The 17266-nt window shown below is 41.6% G+C and overlaps 1 protein-coding gene across 1 annotated transcript in view; it reads right to left on the bottom strand.

The window, feature by feature from the left end:
- Positions 1-17266, bottom strand: part of LOC306744179 (laminin subunit alpha-3-like) — a gene marked incomplete at both ends in the record, with an annotated part of 51424 nt that overhangs the window by 31252 nt on the left and 2906 nt on the right. Inside the window, 10 exons of the mRNA XM_079226765.1 lie at positions 847-894; positions 1008-1058; positions 2252-2383; positions 3696-3786; positions 4171-4289; positions 5055-5170; positions 6346-6446; positions 7105-7275; positions 7358-7476; positions 8778-8895. Of these exons, the coding sequence (XP_079082891.1) occupies positions 847-894; positions 1008-1058; positions 2252-2383; positions 3696-3786; positions 4171-4289; positions 5055-5170; positions 6346-6446; positions 7105-7275; positions 7358-7476; positions 8778-8895 (1066 nt within the window). The remainder of the gene's footprint in view (positions 1-846; positions 895-1007; positions 1059-2251; positions 2384-3695; positions 3787-4170; positions 4290-5054; positions 5171-6345; positions 6447-7104; positions 7276-7357; positions 7477-8777; positions 8896-17266) is intronic.

The following is a 17266-nucleotide window of genomic DNA, read 5'->3' as shown; positions in this document are numbered from 1 at the left end:
GGACTTGGCACTGAGACAGGACAGCCAAAAGAGAGACTGTCACCGTTTCCTTTGCCCCAAAGCAGCTCCAAAACATTACAATCAGCTTTTGGAAAGCCGATCATCAAATACAGGAGTTATGTTTGCCTTCGTTCTCTGATAAATAAAGATGGGGCTAAAGGTCTTTGTTTTAATAGATATGCCATATTTCTAATAATGGGTTTTCCAGCTTGAAGGCACTCAGAAATGGGAATTTGGAACAGGGGTCATAAACTAATAATAGACTGGTTAGTTCTCACAGTCCCAACTGACTTTTGCTATCCAGAAAGGACAGCGACCACTTGAACTTAAATCCCCACTGACGGACATTATCATTTAGGGCCATCAAGTGGTTTGCTTGTCACTGAGAAGCAGATTTATTCATTCTGACAAAATATCATACAAGTATTAACCGTCCCATTAAACCCAATCACAATATACTGCCAGTTCTGTTGTCATAAGACCTACAAACAGGATCTGACCTTTAGCCGGGCCGATGTACATCCAGCCTTTCTTGACTGACCCCTGCCAAATGTTCTCAACATTTTACTCTGCCGAAAACCAAAGGTGTCGAAAACCAGTGGTGCCTTACACAGTCCTCTGAAGCCCTTTTAAACAGCCTGGTAAATGGACTCGGGTGACAAAAAAAGTAAAGGACTGCCTTGTTAAAAAAAGCTCTTCAAGAAGATACAGTTTCAGTTGTTTTTTTCTTCTTTTTTTAGATACAGTGAATGCAAATGAGAAGAAGCAAAGAAAAAGCAATTATAATTGCGTAGCCATACTTAAACCTCTATACCAGCACAACATATCAGGTATAATCCCACTCACGCTGACAGCTGGGTGAGCCGAAATAACCGGGAGGGCAAGTGGTGGGCCCTATACAGAGAGAAAGGAAAAGAGAGAAATGAATGAAGAGGATCAACAGTAAAGACTTCCCTCAAGCCAAATTGTGGTGCGAGACACTGCAAAGTCTTGTTGATTGTGCTTACCCACAAAAGGTCCTGCAGGGGATTGGGTGGTCGTCTGGTATACGGGATATCCTGATTGCAAAGGAAATACAAAGAATTAAGACCTCCACTGATGAGAAACTGTGAAGTCGAGTAAAACCCAGAGTGCTAACTTTATTCATCACACTAGAGAATTGCTTTCACTAAAAAGTCTCATTTAAAAAAATAACCTACCAAGAAAAGGCAATGCAGGCATCGTTAAAGGAATAGTTTCGTGAGAGAAATATCAATACTCTCTTCTAACTTTGTGCAAGAAAGCAAATGAGGGTGTAATATTTCTATTTTTCCTACCATGGATGTAAATTTGCATTCTTGCTAGCACTGTCATGGTTATATATTGTATTTTACACTGACTCAATAACATGCAAATGAATAAAAAAGGGTCAAAACATGCCTTTAATACTGTGATCGCTATATATAAAGAACTATATAGCCTTCTACTAGCAATAAACCAAATCAACTTGGATCTACTGTACCACACATACAAGTTGAAGAAATGTCCTATAGTGACACAAAACAGCAGAGAAGAATCTCTTGAAACCCAGACAGCCTGCTAATGACTGTGTCCGCGTGTTTAGACTAGTTCGTCTGTGCTTCCAGTCTAGTGGTGAGAAACCCAGTATTAATAATAACTTCTAGCAATAAATCTATCTATTGCTCATAAAAATTCTGAGTCTGTTTTTTCTACGATTTCACGTTCATATGACATAAGGAAAAAAAATATGCTGGGGGGCAGATTACAGAATTTAAAAAAGACTTTTGCCAGTCAAAAACAGGAAGAAAAAAATCAGAAGTACTCATAAAGATGAAAGACTGGGAGGCTTATCTCTACGCCTGGCAGACTCTTGAGTCTGTAGCCAGATCAGACAAAGATAAGATGGGGAAACTCTCTTTTGTGTGTCTAATATCTGTGTCTATTTGAAGAATGTTAGTCAATACTGTAGCATGTGCATACATTATCCTGCATTGAAGGCATACACCCCTCAAGGGGAAAACTGACTGAAACACAAAAGGCTAAAAAAAAAGGGTGAACATGAAACTGATTCCAGACGACAAAGATTGGATTCAGTTTCACCGGACTGTGTACACACCGGCTCCCAAACAGACACATCATTTCATCAAAGTTCTTCTCTGTAGTGCATGAGTGAAAGGGGCAAGGGTAATGGTAAAGGTAAATTGGGGATCCAGAATGTGATAAGAGAAAAACAAACACAAAAAAAACTTACGAATGCACTGAGGGTAGTTATAGTATCCGTCAGCACAGTGATCACAGTTTTCTCCAGCAAATTGTGGTTTGCAGATACACCTTCCAGACTCCATTTCACAGCCAGCTGTAGTCCTTTCATCACACCGGCAGGCTAGTGGGGTCACATGTTTTTTTTTTTTTTTTTTACATTTACTGACAAATGCAGTGGACAACAGGGGTGGAGCCTGATGTTAACGTTCAGATGCTTTTACCCATTTAAGGCTGCATTGTGCACTGTTTTTCATGCCATTTAATAACAGAAAGCCTATTAATCTTATGTCATCTGGGAAAAACATGATTTTACCAAGAGAATAAATCCTGTCGAGCCTACATCCTACTTTGTATCTATTTGTTCTCCAACTGTCTTCACCATTCTGAAACCGTACCACAACACATGTTGAGGATGACTCTTTTTCCCTCCTGCCACCTAAAAAAAGTTGTCTAGTATAATTGAAGGTTAAAAGATGAAAGTTACATACATACATACATATAACGCAAAACAGCATTACTGATCTATTTTTGTTATTCTATTATTTCCTCACAAATAACATTTTGAGTGGAAATGACACAAAGATTAAGGTAATTTAAAAACCTAAAGGATTTGTAGCTTAGCTGTTTTGATAATACTCTTTTCTAGGAACTACTGTACGGGGTCATAATTCAACACATATATAAAAATACAAAATTACAGATATTAGAAGCAAATAAGGATTACTGAACCTTTACTGAGTCGATTTTGCCAAAACGAACAACTTCCTCTGCAAAAATGGCTTAATCGAGCTTGTGGATTTTATGGTTTACTTTACAAAGCGCTAAGGGTAACCAGTTTAATTCCACTACACTTTAATGTACAAACACAACTGGCAGCTATTTATGTGGCGAGGAACAGCCATGGACCATTAAAGTAATGTAAACAAGAGCGGAGCCCAGTTTAGCAATAATACAAGCGTTGGTGCCAGTGGTGCCATTTGTGTCTGTCTCAAACAGGACGCCTCTCTCTTTGACTATAACAATGTTTTGGCTTCGCTTCTTTGTCATTCGTTGTCAAATACATACATGGTGAGACAATATTTAGTTCCCAAACTGATCTACAGCTGCAGCCTGGACATTTGACAGTTCAACCCCAACAAGTTATATTTTTTTCTTTTGTAATATTAATTAAAAGAAGCTGCAGAAACTGATGTGAACTGGTTTCTGAAGAATGTATACTCTCATTTGTTTAATATAATTTTCACATCCATACATCTAAAGATACAAAATGATCGCAGCACTCGCACACGCAACCACCATTTTAATCCATATCTTCAAATAAACTAATAGCAAAATCAAGTAAAAAATGAAGGACTAAAATAAGTTGAATTGAAAATCTGGCAGTTCAATGCAACATTAAATCAAAGGGACATACACAAAAAAATGCAACTCACGTATGCATCCAGTGGGAGACTCAGGAGGGACTCCATACGGTCTGTAGAAACCTTCAAGGCATCGCTCACAGTTCACTCCAGCAGTGTTGTGCTAAAGAAGAACACACAAATAATGTGTGAGCCACAACTCATACATGATTGAACAGGAAGAATAAAAATGTGCACAAGAGCTCCTATTTGCTTTGTAAAGTAGAATCTCTTGTTTAAAATGCACATTTGACGGGGCACAATGGTTTCATTTACACTCTGCATATCTGTATCATATTCCAGTGGAATATCATATTAACATAACCCTCAATGAACTTTAATTTGAAAACAAAAAAATAGTAAGAGCAAAGTGTGGTAATGGAAAGAAAAAAAAGGTTGTTTGCGGCCGCATAAAACAAAAATGGTGCACTATGTAATGCAAATGATGTCTCCTTGAAGATACACACAGACAACAGGAATCAGTTTAGACTTGACATGCATTTCATACCTGACAGTTGATGCACACTCCGCCTCCGTCGTACCTTCCGAAGGTGTCTAAACTTGCTCTCCTCTTTTCCACCTCTGGGTCGTAACCACAGTCAAAGGCATGGGAGAAACACTGGCAGGCTAAGGAGGAAACCCCCGACACACACACACACACGCACGCACACGCACACACACACACACACACACACACACACACAATTATTCTATATGCCTCAGCAAATAACCTCTCACTCCTCCCCCCTCTGTATTTGAGCACCTTAAGCTACTTATTCATCAGGAGTTTTAAGTCTGGCTGTTAAGTATGAGGAGAAACTATAAAGTCCAAATTAAACAAGAAGGCACATCCTCTTCCTGTATACCACCCCTGTGTCTCAGTAATGTTTATGAATGGTGAGGGTGCTTTTTCCACTGCAAGAGTGCACTGATTATAGAGTCTGATTCATCTTTCTCTCTCTTTAGTGGCTGCTACAAGGTCATCTTTCATGAAGGGAAAATTTGTCAACGGTCCAAAACAATTAGATTCCAGCTGACACGGGCTCTCCTGGCTGACTGGATGGCTCGCCAATAAGCTGGCGTGGCGGACTCTCTGGTAGGCAGGGACGGCCCCGGCTAGCCGGCCGACTAGCCGGATAAGCTGACGATAAAAAAGCTGGTATCCTGGAGCTAGTTGTGCCTTGTGCTGTTCATTATACATACCATTTGAGGAATGTCCTCTCAACTCTTCACTGAGGCTCTCTATAACACCATAACAGGGCATCAACAACAGGGCTTAAATATCAGAGGCAAGAGGACACTTCAGTCCACCGTAATTCAAGATGCCAGCAGCGTGGGGAGCAGCAGAGTTTTGCTTACACATTGACCGGACCGTTGTACATGCACACTTACGATGACACTCGTTGGGGCTGTCAATGGTGGCGACACGCCATTGCTTCTGGTTGAAGCCTGGGCAGCAGCGGTCACATGACTCACCGCAGGTGTTGTGCTGGCACTCACACTGGAGTCTGCAGACAGGAGATGAGACACCTGGATTTAGTGACGGATAGATTTTCATTTGCAAGCACAAAACCTCAGAAGTTTCGTTAAAATCTGATAAGGAAATGTATTGTTTCCACCACTTGGGGGCAGCAGAACAAACTTTAAACACAGCACTGACATATTATTTCCTTATTAGGCTGAGCCAATGGACTCTTTTAAATCAGATCTATTTCATACAGCAGACACAAAAACACTAGCAGTCATGTTTCAGACAATCTGATGAACGTAGGTCCAAAATGTATTCTACTTTTAACTCTGTTTTGGTTTCCACAAACGCCTGAGGTTTTGACTGTTTAGCTGCTTGGTAGCTCATTCTAACTTCATCTGTCTGTCATTCGGTGCTCATCAAGTAGAGTATTAGAGCTTTTTCCAGAAAGCAGTGAGACAGAACCAGAAAAGTAAAGCTGTGAGCCGTAAATCAACACAATTAACTGAAAGACGCTAACATCTTCCCGTAGAAATAAGGACGAACTGCCGAGTCGGGCGCTAATTATCTGTGTGTTCATCACTCCGAGGAACACTTTTCACATTATACATAGTTATTTGATCCATTTTGAATATGAACATATCCATTTTGAATATGAACATATTGATAGGAGTGATGAGAGGAACATTCATTTAAAATGCCCTGGTTGATAGCAAACAATAAAACACAATGAATGAATGCCATGTTGTTCTGTTGTTTAGCTGTGCAGAATACAAAGGCCAGCAGTGGTTCAAAGCAGCACTTTATCGCATATCACAGCCAGTAAACAGAGTAACTAAAATGATCTGCTGCCCTTGACAATGGTGCTTTCAATGTACAAACATATGAGGTAATTGTCCTTCCTTAAAGACAATTCCCTATCACTCAAATCACTAGATTAGCAGCATCCCTGTGGTCTTTGCCTCTATGTCTTCAGCAGTCGGTCATCTCAGTACACTGTTTATACACAGGAGGCCATTGTACAAAAAGACTATTCAGCTCAGTTAATGAATAAACAAACGGAATGGATTTACTGGTTGATGTTATACTTCAAAGTTGACTTTTACATTTATAACAAACCGGTCCAGATTAGAGTGATGAAAATCCAACCAGAAGTTTCCACACAAAAGTATTGTGTCACATATTTATAGTCTTAAGATGAAGAGCATTACTAACCTGCTTGGGTTGTCCCGGTAACGCCCCCCAGCACACACTTGTGCATGTCCATGACAAACGCAGCGTCCACCGATGCTGATGTCTTTGATACTATAGTAATACTGCCAACAAATAGGGACAATGTTATCACCAGCTAGGTTTCAAAGTACCAGCACTGTTTTCAGCAACATCACCCACACCAGAACAAATTGCTTGGCAGCGCAGGTGAGTCACACATGCTGACTGTTTTAAACCATGAGCTAAGGTTAGTTTTATGGGGTGAATCAGTTCATTATAAAAAAAGAGATAAGATAAGAATCAACAGCTGCCATCATTGATTTATTCTCAGCATATGTAATAACGACAAATTAATAAGCCATTTTGGACATGAATCTTGAGGATGCATTTCTGGAAGTCTTCCAGAAACATAAAACAAGAAACATAAACTTCAGCCTCATTACACTGACGTGACAGTTATTATGTATGTATTCTCCTGCTGTAATGAGAAGTGCCATACTATGCACCTGCAGCCTGGTGGAGCTGTACACGTCAATCCTATCTATAAAAGGAATTACCGTGTGACTGGACAGACCGATGAGGCCATGAGGACCTGACGAGGATGAATGTGCGAGCAGGAGGGAGCATGCAGGTGTGTTTGTGTCAGCGAAAAGAAAGCTGGAGGGTAGGTGCTGCTGAGTTGTAAATGTAGCTTGCCCAAATGGGAAACAAGAGTCTGCCAGCATGACACCTTTGTGTGAGGTTGTACAGTTTGTGCCTCACCCTACGTGTGACGGTGGGGTCTCTCTGGGCCTTGGAGATCAGGTGGCCCAACAGGGTGCTGGTGCGGAGGAAGCGCAGGCGGATGTTGGTGGCCTTTGTGAAGTCTTGCAGCACCGGCGAGTAGGTGAAGTTTTTGGCCCCCGGGCGACCGTTGACCAGAGACACCACAATCTGGACCAGGAAAATTTACTTATTTCAAGGGATTGTTTTTGTACCTCGTAAAAATGTTGGTTAGTTTAAAACTATATTCTACCTCTCCGTTCTCCAAAGGGACGATTCGTGAGTATTCTGTGGTGCAGACCTGGTCATCGTCGTGTACAACACGAGCATTGGGCTGCTTTCCAAATGTTTCAATACACTCACGCTTTGAATCTGCCAAAGAAAATACAATGTATTAAAAGCTGTGTAGCAAACAAAGAAACAAAGCCTTAGCAATAAAGCTAAATGAATGAATCATGAGCGTTGTCTGTGCATGAACACAAAATGATGGCAAAGAGGAACTCTGAAATTGTTAATCTGATGAGTAACAGCTGTGTCTCCTGGCAATCTGTGTGCCCAGGTGCCTCCCGGATATTAGACATCGTAGCTCAGATGTGCCGACTCAGCAAACCTAGAGCATGTATTCGGGTATGAAGTTCAGGTACTTTGGAAATGGTATGATATTACAGGCCAGGTAAGTAACATTTCCTGCATGCCACCACTTGCTACTTTCTACACATAACCTTCCCCCGAAAGCATAAAGATTCAAGCGTGACATTTATCCTGGAATTCATTTGAAGTTATAATGTTCTCTTGTTCTGATTTCCTTTTTTTTTTCTCCACACAACCAAAACACACTTCTTAAATTCTTAAACAGGGTGATCAGTGTGCCAGGATTAAATGTGTGGCAGCAAACAAATTTTATCCATTTTCACAAAGGGTCTTTTTCTTTTCATGGCAGGATTGACACAGGTGTAATTATTAACATAATAATAATGTCTGCATTCCATTCAGCAGTGCCAGTTCCGGGGCTCTGGCACTCGATGTAATGGATCTCTGGCATGGCTTAGTGGGCCATTGTTAGTTACACCTGTGCATTTCCTTATTTAGTCAAAATGTCTGCCATAAAAAAAGGCCTGTTTTCAAACAAAATCTAATAACAGTTTATTACAAAGACAAGCTGATCACCCATATCTGTGTTTTTGTAATATTGATAGGATTTTGTTAATTGCTGCTGTCGTGTTTTTGCACAGTTCTTCTCTTGAATCACTTTCCAATCTCTTCTTGTGTTAATCCAAACACATCATCTGAGGAGAAAACCTGCTCCCAGGTAAAACAAACAAAAGGTTTAAAGGCTTAAAGGCTTTCTTCAAGTGGGGATCACTATGGGAATGTACAGTCGGTGAATGGGCAGACATTTATTTACATGGATATTTACTACTAACAATGTTTACGCTTTACATATTACTTACATACCATATTTACTAGATTTACGAACAAATTAATGGCAGGTTACATGTGCTCCGATTTCCAGTGCATAATCTGACCAACAACTCCAGACAGCAATGCAATCGAAATGTCTCAACATTTAATTCATAGTGCAACTAATAAGCCCGTGTGCAGGAAGTGTAAACAAAAAAAACAAAACAATGAAATCTAAAACACTGCAAAAAGACAATCACACCGGATCTTACGTGCAAAATACTGCCAGGGCTTGAAGGTTCTCCCGTTGTCGACAGAGCGCTCCAGCACCCAGAGGTCAGGTCGAGGTGAATTAGCGAACTTGAGAAGGACGTACGCCACATGGAAGAGCTAAAAGGCACAACACAAAGAACAGGCTAAACAAAAAGCAGTCACTTCTCTGAACGGATTTTGGCCTTATGTTGTAGTTTCCTTTGCTCAACTTGCTCTATCAAGTGGGGCTCCAGTCTTGGCCGGCACCATTGACTCATATTTCCTTTCTTGTGAAAGCACGACATCAGCTTGGCGTTTGTTGTACCTCTGCGAATCGATCGCCACAGATCTAATGACGTTAATGAGGATGTATCGCTCACAATGAGTTATGGCCGAGGCCTATCGCTCTGAGCTTTTATTCCAGCTGTGTGGCCACACAGAAAGTGCAAACAATTCACCAACATTTGTCAGCATGGAGTCAATAAAAGTGATGCAGGTGAAGCCAGGTTAGTGAAAAGACATCAGCTAAGCCCACATGATTCACGTCTGTTCTCTGAACTCTCTATCTCCGCCTTTCATCAGAATACGCAGTCCATACAAGGGCAGAAAATGATGCCAATGATTGTTTCTGCCAACACTGAGCTTTCTGTCAGCCTCGGAGCAGTATGTTCCCTTTGCAGTTCATCAACGTCCTCATCAAGCCCTAAAACCGGGTGACTTCAGCTTGATTGTTCAATGGAAAGGTAATGCGTGATAGTCAAAGCTCTCTTTGTTAGGGTCTGACAAGGCATTGGTATGGCTTGGAATGTAAACCCTGTGACACCAACCTGCATCTGACACCTGCAGTGTCAACAGAAAGCCTAACCCTACGCCACCGACCACCACACCCCTGTCTTGTTTCCATGAGGCAGATACACAATTTATCTCTGTGCCGTTTCATTTCTGGCATGGTTCCTCAAGCCATTTGACATGTTTCAAAAACAGGGTGCTGCAGGCATATATGCTAAACCTATGGTACCTGCCCTCGGGATTGAAGTGATGAATGAAAACTGTGCGGAGAATATTGTGTGCTATTAAAATAAAAGTAATGTCTTCTCTTTGAGAGGGACGATGAAGGCAGGCCTACACTCGTCTAGCATCCCTCAGCGCCTCAATGAAGAAAAAAAGAGAAAAAACGCGGGCATTTGAAACATTCGGGCGGCTGACTCTCCTTGCATGAGGCATTGAGCCATGCTAACACTTAAAGCAAAGTAAAGAGTCATGGACTGTGTCAAGATGGATCCACAATTCTCTTGACGGATTTCTCCCCCCAACCCTGAAGCGTATCGGCCTGAAGTTCAAGTAGCTCTTGGGTTGATTGATTGTGAGAGGGTTCAGAGGTCAGCCGGGGAACTGTTCTCTGAAAACTGTCAACAATCCCTAATAACACAAAATCGAAATAGGTAGCAAACAGCCCACATAAGCCTTTCTGACTGATTTTTAATCTCTGTAGTAATTGAGCAAAACAATGACAATCTGTAAGTAAATGAAATAGCTTAGAATGCCTTTTTCTGACCTCAACTTTGATTGGGGTGTGTCTTTAAATTAATCAGAAAACAGTTCCACCCACATGCAACAGGATGTGCAAAGAAAAGGGTGAGGGCGCACGGAAACAGTGCTAAAAACAGAAGCAAGGCCTTCCCAGAGGAGGTTGATCAATGTACCGGTTCTGCTGAGGAACAGGAGGAAGTTTAGTTCACACGGGCTGTGACGACATCAAGGCAGGGCCGGGGAAAGGGAGGCAGGAGAGTGGGATGGGGGGTTTGGGGTGGCCAGAGACAAGCTGGCTGGCATGCCCATCCATCTCCGATTCCAAACATAGTGCCACATTCCCCTTCCCTCCTAATGCCCCTTAAGCAGGGCATGCTCCTGCTTTCAGGAACCTGTCATAGACAACAATGCACAGCAGTGAAAACCATCCTCACTTGTCATGAGTATACATAAAGATTGTAACTACAAGTTGAGAAGGGCAACAATGCCCCTATCAGTTCCAGTTCTGCTGTGTGTGGTGTGGGGGTTTGTGAAGTGAGCTACTGGACCATTTGCATCTCATTCAACCCCCCACAGATTGTGTGATGTTTTACATAGTGGACAGATGAATAGAGCTAGGTAATATTTTATATGCTGCTGGGCAATATTTGAAATATGATGACTTAATTAATTGACCTTTCAGTCTGTAATATAAAACATATCATGGTGGTACTATTCAGTGTTGTGTACACTGTACCGACAATTGAAAAGTATTTTGTTTTAAACGTTACACTTCAGAAAACACCAAAATAGGCAATCCAACTGCTTCATCTCATTTAATCTCACTCCTATAAAAACATTCTGTACATTGTGTGATCTTGAGAGTAATGTAAACCTACTGCATCCAATTTGACTTCAAGCGACAGTTCACCCCAAAATCCAGACATCAGGATTTAGTTACTCAAAATAATCCCCAGACCTGGAATTTGTATTTTTAGATTTGGGGGTGAACTGTCTCTTCAATTCTCATCTAGCTTGAATGGTGAGGCCATTCGCCATGGTATCTAACACTCACTTGACGCCAGTAACTGAGTTATTGTGATAAGAATTGTCCGGAAACAAACCGAGCGAGAAACAGACAGCGTGATCTTGGAATACGTGGGCCTGTCCTGGCACGGCGTTGCTTAATTTCAGGCCTGTCTTTCCAACGGTGTCCTGCCAATCTAAACACACACTCTTGAAATATGTCCAGTGCCTACGTATTGTTTGCAGGGAGCATGAAATATCGTGATGGCATGCTCAGCACCGCAGTGCAGGATTCCAGTGGCACAGAAAGACATGAAACAGATTGACAAGCTTGTGGCAAAAACACTTGGAATAACACTTGAGCAGAGGCGTCCTCTGCCCCTCCCTGCATCTGCAGCCTCTGGCTTTAGACAAGAGTGTCATGCCAGGAGGTTTTTTAGTGCAGGAGGCTGTGGGTGGGTGTCAGAAAAAGGTCAGGGGTTGAGCTGTGCCTGGTAAGGACTGTTTGACATCCACCCCCCATCTCAAATCCCTGACCTTGACCCCCTCTAATAGTGTCACATATACAAGGCATAAAGTATCCAGACCTCCTCTAACCTTCTAATTAACAGCGGGGCAACACAGCCAACCAAGTCCCTCATGACCAAACCCAATTTTATCAACAACATATTGACATTTTACCTGTAAAGTGTAAATACATTTTGACAAAAACACACACAGTCACACTCCTAAATCTGTTGACCACTGACATGTCATACGCACTGGGTTTGTTTGCGTGTGTGTTATCATTTCTGGATCTTTGACCCGTGATCGTTAATGCCTATAGTTGGAGTGTGACAGCTCAAGAGTGATAAACGTGCACCCTTAAGCGTGAGCTGCAGCAGCACTACTTCACTTCATACATGCCTGCGTTTCAGGTGGTATTTAGGAGTGTTTCATACTCACTGGAAAACCAAAGATCTAAAAATAATTAAATAAAGGCCTGATTGCGTGGCCCTTTGCCAGTTTCTACTGCTGCCGTGCCTGCCACGTGGATCTCTTCGCTTATAATCTCTTTGTGTTAATCAAATGAAGTGTACTATAAAATGGATTGCTAAGGAATTTCTCACAGCCTTCTCACCCAGAAACTATAGTGCCTGCAATAATTACTTTTTGGTTTTATATCATAATCCATGTATTTGATATTCTAACAAGAGCTCTCGTTAGAATTCAATACCTGAACTTGACTATCAGCCAATACTGAGAACCAATCAGATACAAAACCAAAATATAGTATTATTATTATTAGTATTATTAGTATTATTATTTAACAGCTGTATACTACAAACCCTGTGTCGATGTAATATATTTGCTATCATTGTTGTATGGCCTGGCTCAGATCAAACTATTTGTAAAACATGAACAAATACATAGAGAACCAATGTTGCAGAGCCTTCTTTTTTATCGATATGTCTGTGTAAAATATTGCCAAATCGTTGATATTTTGCTAGCACTGGAAAATGTTAGACTTTCCGCTAGGGGCTTGCACCTGCCCGATTGTTACTGCGCATGTGTAACACTCAAGAAAAATCAAACACTTTCCAGTAACTTGTTAGTCACTTGTTGGTAAATTCCATCATCGATTTCGGACTCAGCCAATGTTTTTTTCAAGTAGCTGAAAAGTAAGGAACAACTCTAATTCTAATGTTAATCTATTGGCAGCTAATGTATGCTACCATGTGGAGTTGAGACAGCGTCGGAAATACACAAGGATAAAGGGCAAAACTGCGCCTAAGAAATATAATTTTGCCCCTGATATCACTAGGAGAGGGGGAATTCCCCCGTAATTTTCTCTAATAATTATGATAATTTAATGAACTTGTCAAAAACAACGTAGCCTATATGACCCGGTCCAGTTGCCATAGAATGTTTTCGATTTTTCGCCTTGACTGATGTTGCGTGTGCGTGAAGAAAAAAATTAAATAAAAATGGAGCGCTCCTTGATCAGACATGTGACTGCGAGTGTGAGGAGAAATGAGGATCAGCCAACACAGTCTCCGTCACCATCTCAGGTTCGAAAGATTTAATCCTCACACCCAGCCACCATCGAAAAATGGAAACTAGATTGGGGTGGAGGAAGACGACAAGGAAAAAAAAACACACATTTTCTGCGAGGCATGTCGAACTTGTGGAGAACGAGTTGCCAAAGCCGTCCATCCAGCACAGGCAAGTTATTCTGCGGACTTCATGAAGGGGAGCGAAAACATCAAGAAATATGTGGCCTTTCGTCACCAGGCGACCAAGCAATACGCCACCTACGGTGAATGATAACTAGTAATAATTATTTAGAAATTATTTAGTTTAGCTAGTGTTAGTTAGCGTTAGCTAGCTCTGATAGTGTGTTAGCCACAAAGGCTCGCTTGCAATCTTGCTGAACCGATCATCGTGTTGGATTCGGAGCAGATGGAGATTTTGTTTTTGTTCTTTGTTTTGTCTGTCCTATCTGTATTTCCTGTACTAGGTAGGTACAACGTGATTAAGGTAACAACAAAATCTATAAATATAATTTTGAATTATATAAAAAGAAAGAGAAAAGTTATAATTGCTAATAGTTGTTTATAAAAATGTAATAACAATAAATAACCACAAAGAAATAAGAATAAAATTGAAAATGATTTACATTTTCTGTTTGTTTGACACTTTGAATCTGTAGACTACTGCCTAATAATCTTATTATTGCTATTTGATGACAATTGCTTGGTTTTTTAAATGCCCCCGGATTTCAGTCAGTTGAAAAATTGCCTACCCTGAGTTGAGATGTATACAGTTCATAACATCTAAACCTTACATCTAATCTTATCTGATTATAAACAGGTAGGAGATGTAAGCTAGTAACCTAACACCCAAAGGGCACCACCGAGCCAAGAGGACTAAATCTACAGTGAGATGAGACTCCTGACAGATTGAAGCCATCTGAGCGAGCTCCTGCGAGTCTGATGTGAGATCAGAGGAATGCAATTGATAGGAGAGGAGGCATCACCTTCTGTTGAAGTGGATCAGCCCTGCCAGACAAAGCATGCTGCATCCCAATGGGGAGGAGCAGTTGGCCTCCACTTTGTAACAATGCAATGTACAACTGTTTGTCCGTGTGCAACAGGTGGGTGGTGGAAGGGGAGAGGGGTAGTCTGGTGTATTTCTCTCTGTCTCCATGACAGAATTAGTTTGGCTATATGGTGACGTAGAAAAGTTGGCCAAAGGTTTACAGCGTGTGCAAAGTTTTACCTGTTAGCAAACATCACATATGCAGAGTCCTGAGGTGCAGCTGCTGTTTGCTTTTCTTTGTTGAACACTACACAGTTGCCTATTTATGAAATGGCATTATGAACCCTAAGCGTATCCACAGCGTAGTACCCTGCGTCAAGCGGGACATTTAGTTTTTTTTCATATTTGTTTGCAATACTCACTGTTCCAATTGGTAATTATTTTTTTACAAATAACATCGTAACACAGTTTTCAGTGCAATATGTGTGGGAAACTATTGCAATATTATACTGATGCAGTACTTCCTTCCACCTCTTGCATAATTAAGAGCCCTATAATGGGGGTCCAGGAAACCTCCTGTTCTCTAGCATCAGCGCCTGCGTCAGTAAACTTGTTACCACTGATTAGCTTTTCCACGTATGAATTGATGACAAAGCCCTTACAAAGAGGAATAGATGCCGCGATAACCCCCACAAGCTTTTCCACATCTGAGCTTTCCAGATTTAGGATGAACTGCAGTCCAACCATCACCCGGGATGCCCGGCTGCTTTACTGCTAACTAGCACGAGGTGGCTGTTTAGCGGAGTAGTAAATAGCTGCAGGGTTGGCCTGGCGCCTCAGGCAGCCCGGCTAAAGACAGGCGCTTACATCACCTCCATCGTCACTACATATCAACTTTGTCTCTGGGGTCGGACTAAGCCGACTGCACTGTATGAAGAAATCTGTATTACCAAGCATATACTACAGAATAAGCTAGATTTTCAACAGCAAGTGAATCTATTCTTTGTCCCAGGTCTCATATTCAAAACACATAACTCATTTAGGATTATAGCCTCAACATATTTGCTAGCCACCTGTTTCATGATTCAGAGGGATGCAGCAATGCACAAGTGCACACGCAAGAATCACACAGGGTTGCATCTGAATGTCCACTCAGAGTGTAGAATACAAGGGAAAGCGGAATGTTTTCAGTCTGAGACTTGTGTGTTTGTGTGTTTTTTCTAAGTACTTTCTCACCACCAGATTACACCACCTCTCCATTTCTATCCATTTATTGGGTGGAAAGAGAAGGTTAGGTCACTTTCAGGGAGGCTTAAAAGGAACCCAACTTTTGTGAGAGTCTGAGAGCACAGAAAGGATGTCACACAATACCGCCTGGAAGGATTCGAACACAAAAGGGGGCGACGGCTGCAAATAAAACATTCAAACCAACTTCAGTGGGAGGTGGACCCCTGAGAGAGGGGATTAGGTTCCAGGGGAATGTCTCTAAAATTGAGTTCTTGGCAGCTTTGCCTCTTGACGATTGCAGAACTATAAGCAGTGCCGAGGCCAATGCACTAAACTGAATCAGATTTTCTTGCACATACTCCCGTATGTCCCCTAACAAAGTGTCCAAATCCTAGCCTGCCGAGCAAATAAGGTATAACTCAACTCAACAACAAGACATTCTGCAATAAATCAGTACAATAAAGCCACAACACACTACAACATCATCAGCGCAATAAACACATGTCGCCTACAGAAATAATCCACAGCCTTCACATCAATGGAACATCAATCCAGCAACTAATCAGAACTTCAGTGTCTGACGCCGACCAATCAAAAGCAGCTCAGTCTCATCAGATGGGAGACAGGCAGTAGTAAGCCCTGGTATGTTTGCCTCACATGGTCTACTCTGGGCTCGCTCACGCAGATAAGCACATGTGGTCAGGGCTCCTAAAATACATTCCCCAGAAAAAAGGAGTGACTGGCCGTCTGATATGTGGTGTAAATGTTGACCAGAACAATGGCTTGCCTACTGTTGCTGTAAATAGTTTAACAGGGGCAAAAGTTCCTGGAAGAGTAGCCAGTATTTTGGCTGGAGTATGGGATGGAAAAGAAATGTTTTACTAGTTCTTGACCTTTTGGCAAAACAAAATGGTGTTGCTACACGGTAAACATGTTTGAGGCAAGTGATTACAGTCAAAATCAATTGAGATATGATCTGTGCTCTCATACATATCTTCTTACTTCAAAAGCACGGATTTTGGACCAATTCCTCGAGAAGTAAACAAGCCATTTATGCCTAATACCATCTTTGTCTCCACAGAAGCCAATTGAAGATTACCGAGGTCATTTCCGGACTCAGGGTAGGATTGGACACAGGTCACGGTTCACAGGTCACAAGCCAAGAAGTCACAAAAACCGGGAGCAGTTAACCAAAGACATAAAGCTTATATGGCTTATCAAGAGGAGATTTAGAGAGTGATCATTTATCTAGAAGCACTCAGCCTTTGGGCCGGTTATTGAAAGTTGCACCAAGATTTGAAGATAAGTAGCTTGGATGAAAACAAGACTAAGTCTACAGCCTTTGCAGGCTGCTCTGTGAGGCTGTACTTAGGCAGCGGTTCTTTCAGGTAAATGCTAACGCCAGCATGCTAACATACTCACAATAACAATCCAAGCGTGCTGACGAATACAGAGTGTACGGTTCACCGTGTTCATCCTCTCAGTTTAGTGGATTAGCGTGTTAATAATTGCCACTTGTCATGAATACAAAGTGGTTGGGAATGTCATTAGTTTTTAGTAAAAAATCTAAGTATTTAGTCAGTCAGGGGATCAGCAAAGTCCACAAAGTTACAATTAATCCTGAGGGGCATGGCAATGCTTCCGATAGATGTCGAAACATTTACCTAAAACAAAAAAATGTCAACCTCATGGTGGCGCTAAAAGTAAAGTCAGGGGATAACCAGAG

This window comes from Taurulus bubalis (genome assembly GCF_910589615.1).
Source record: "Taurulus bubalis genome assembly, chromosome: 1".
Taxonomy (NCBI): Eukaryota; Metazoa; Chordata; class Actinopteri; order Perciformes; family Cottidae; genus Taurulus; species Taurulus bubalis.
This window is presented reverse-complemented; position numbering and strand designations above follow the sequence as displayed.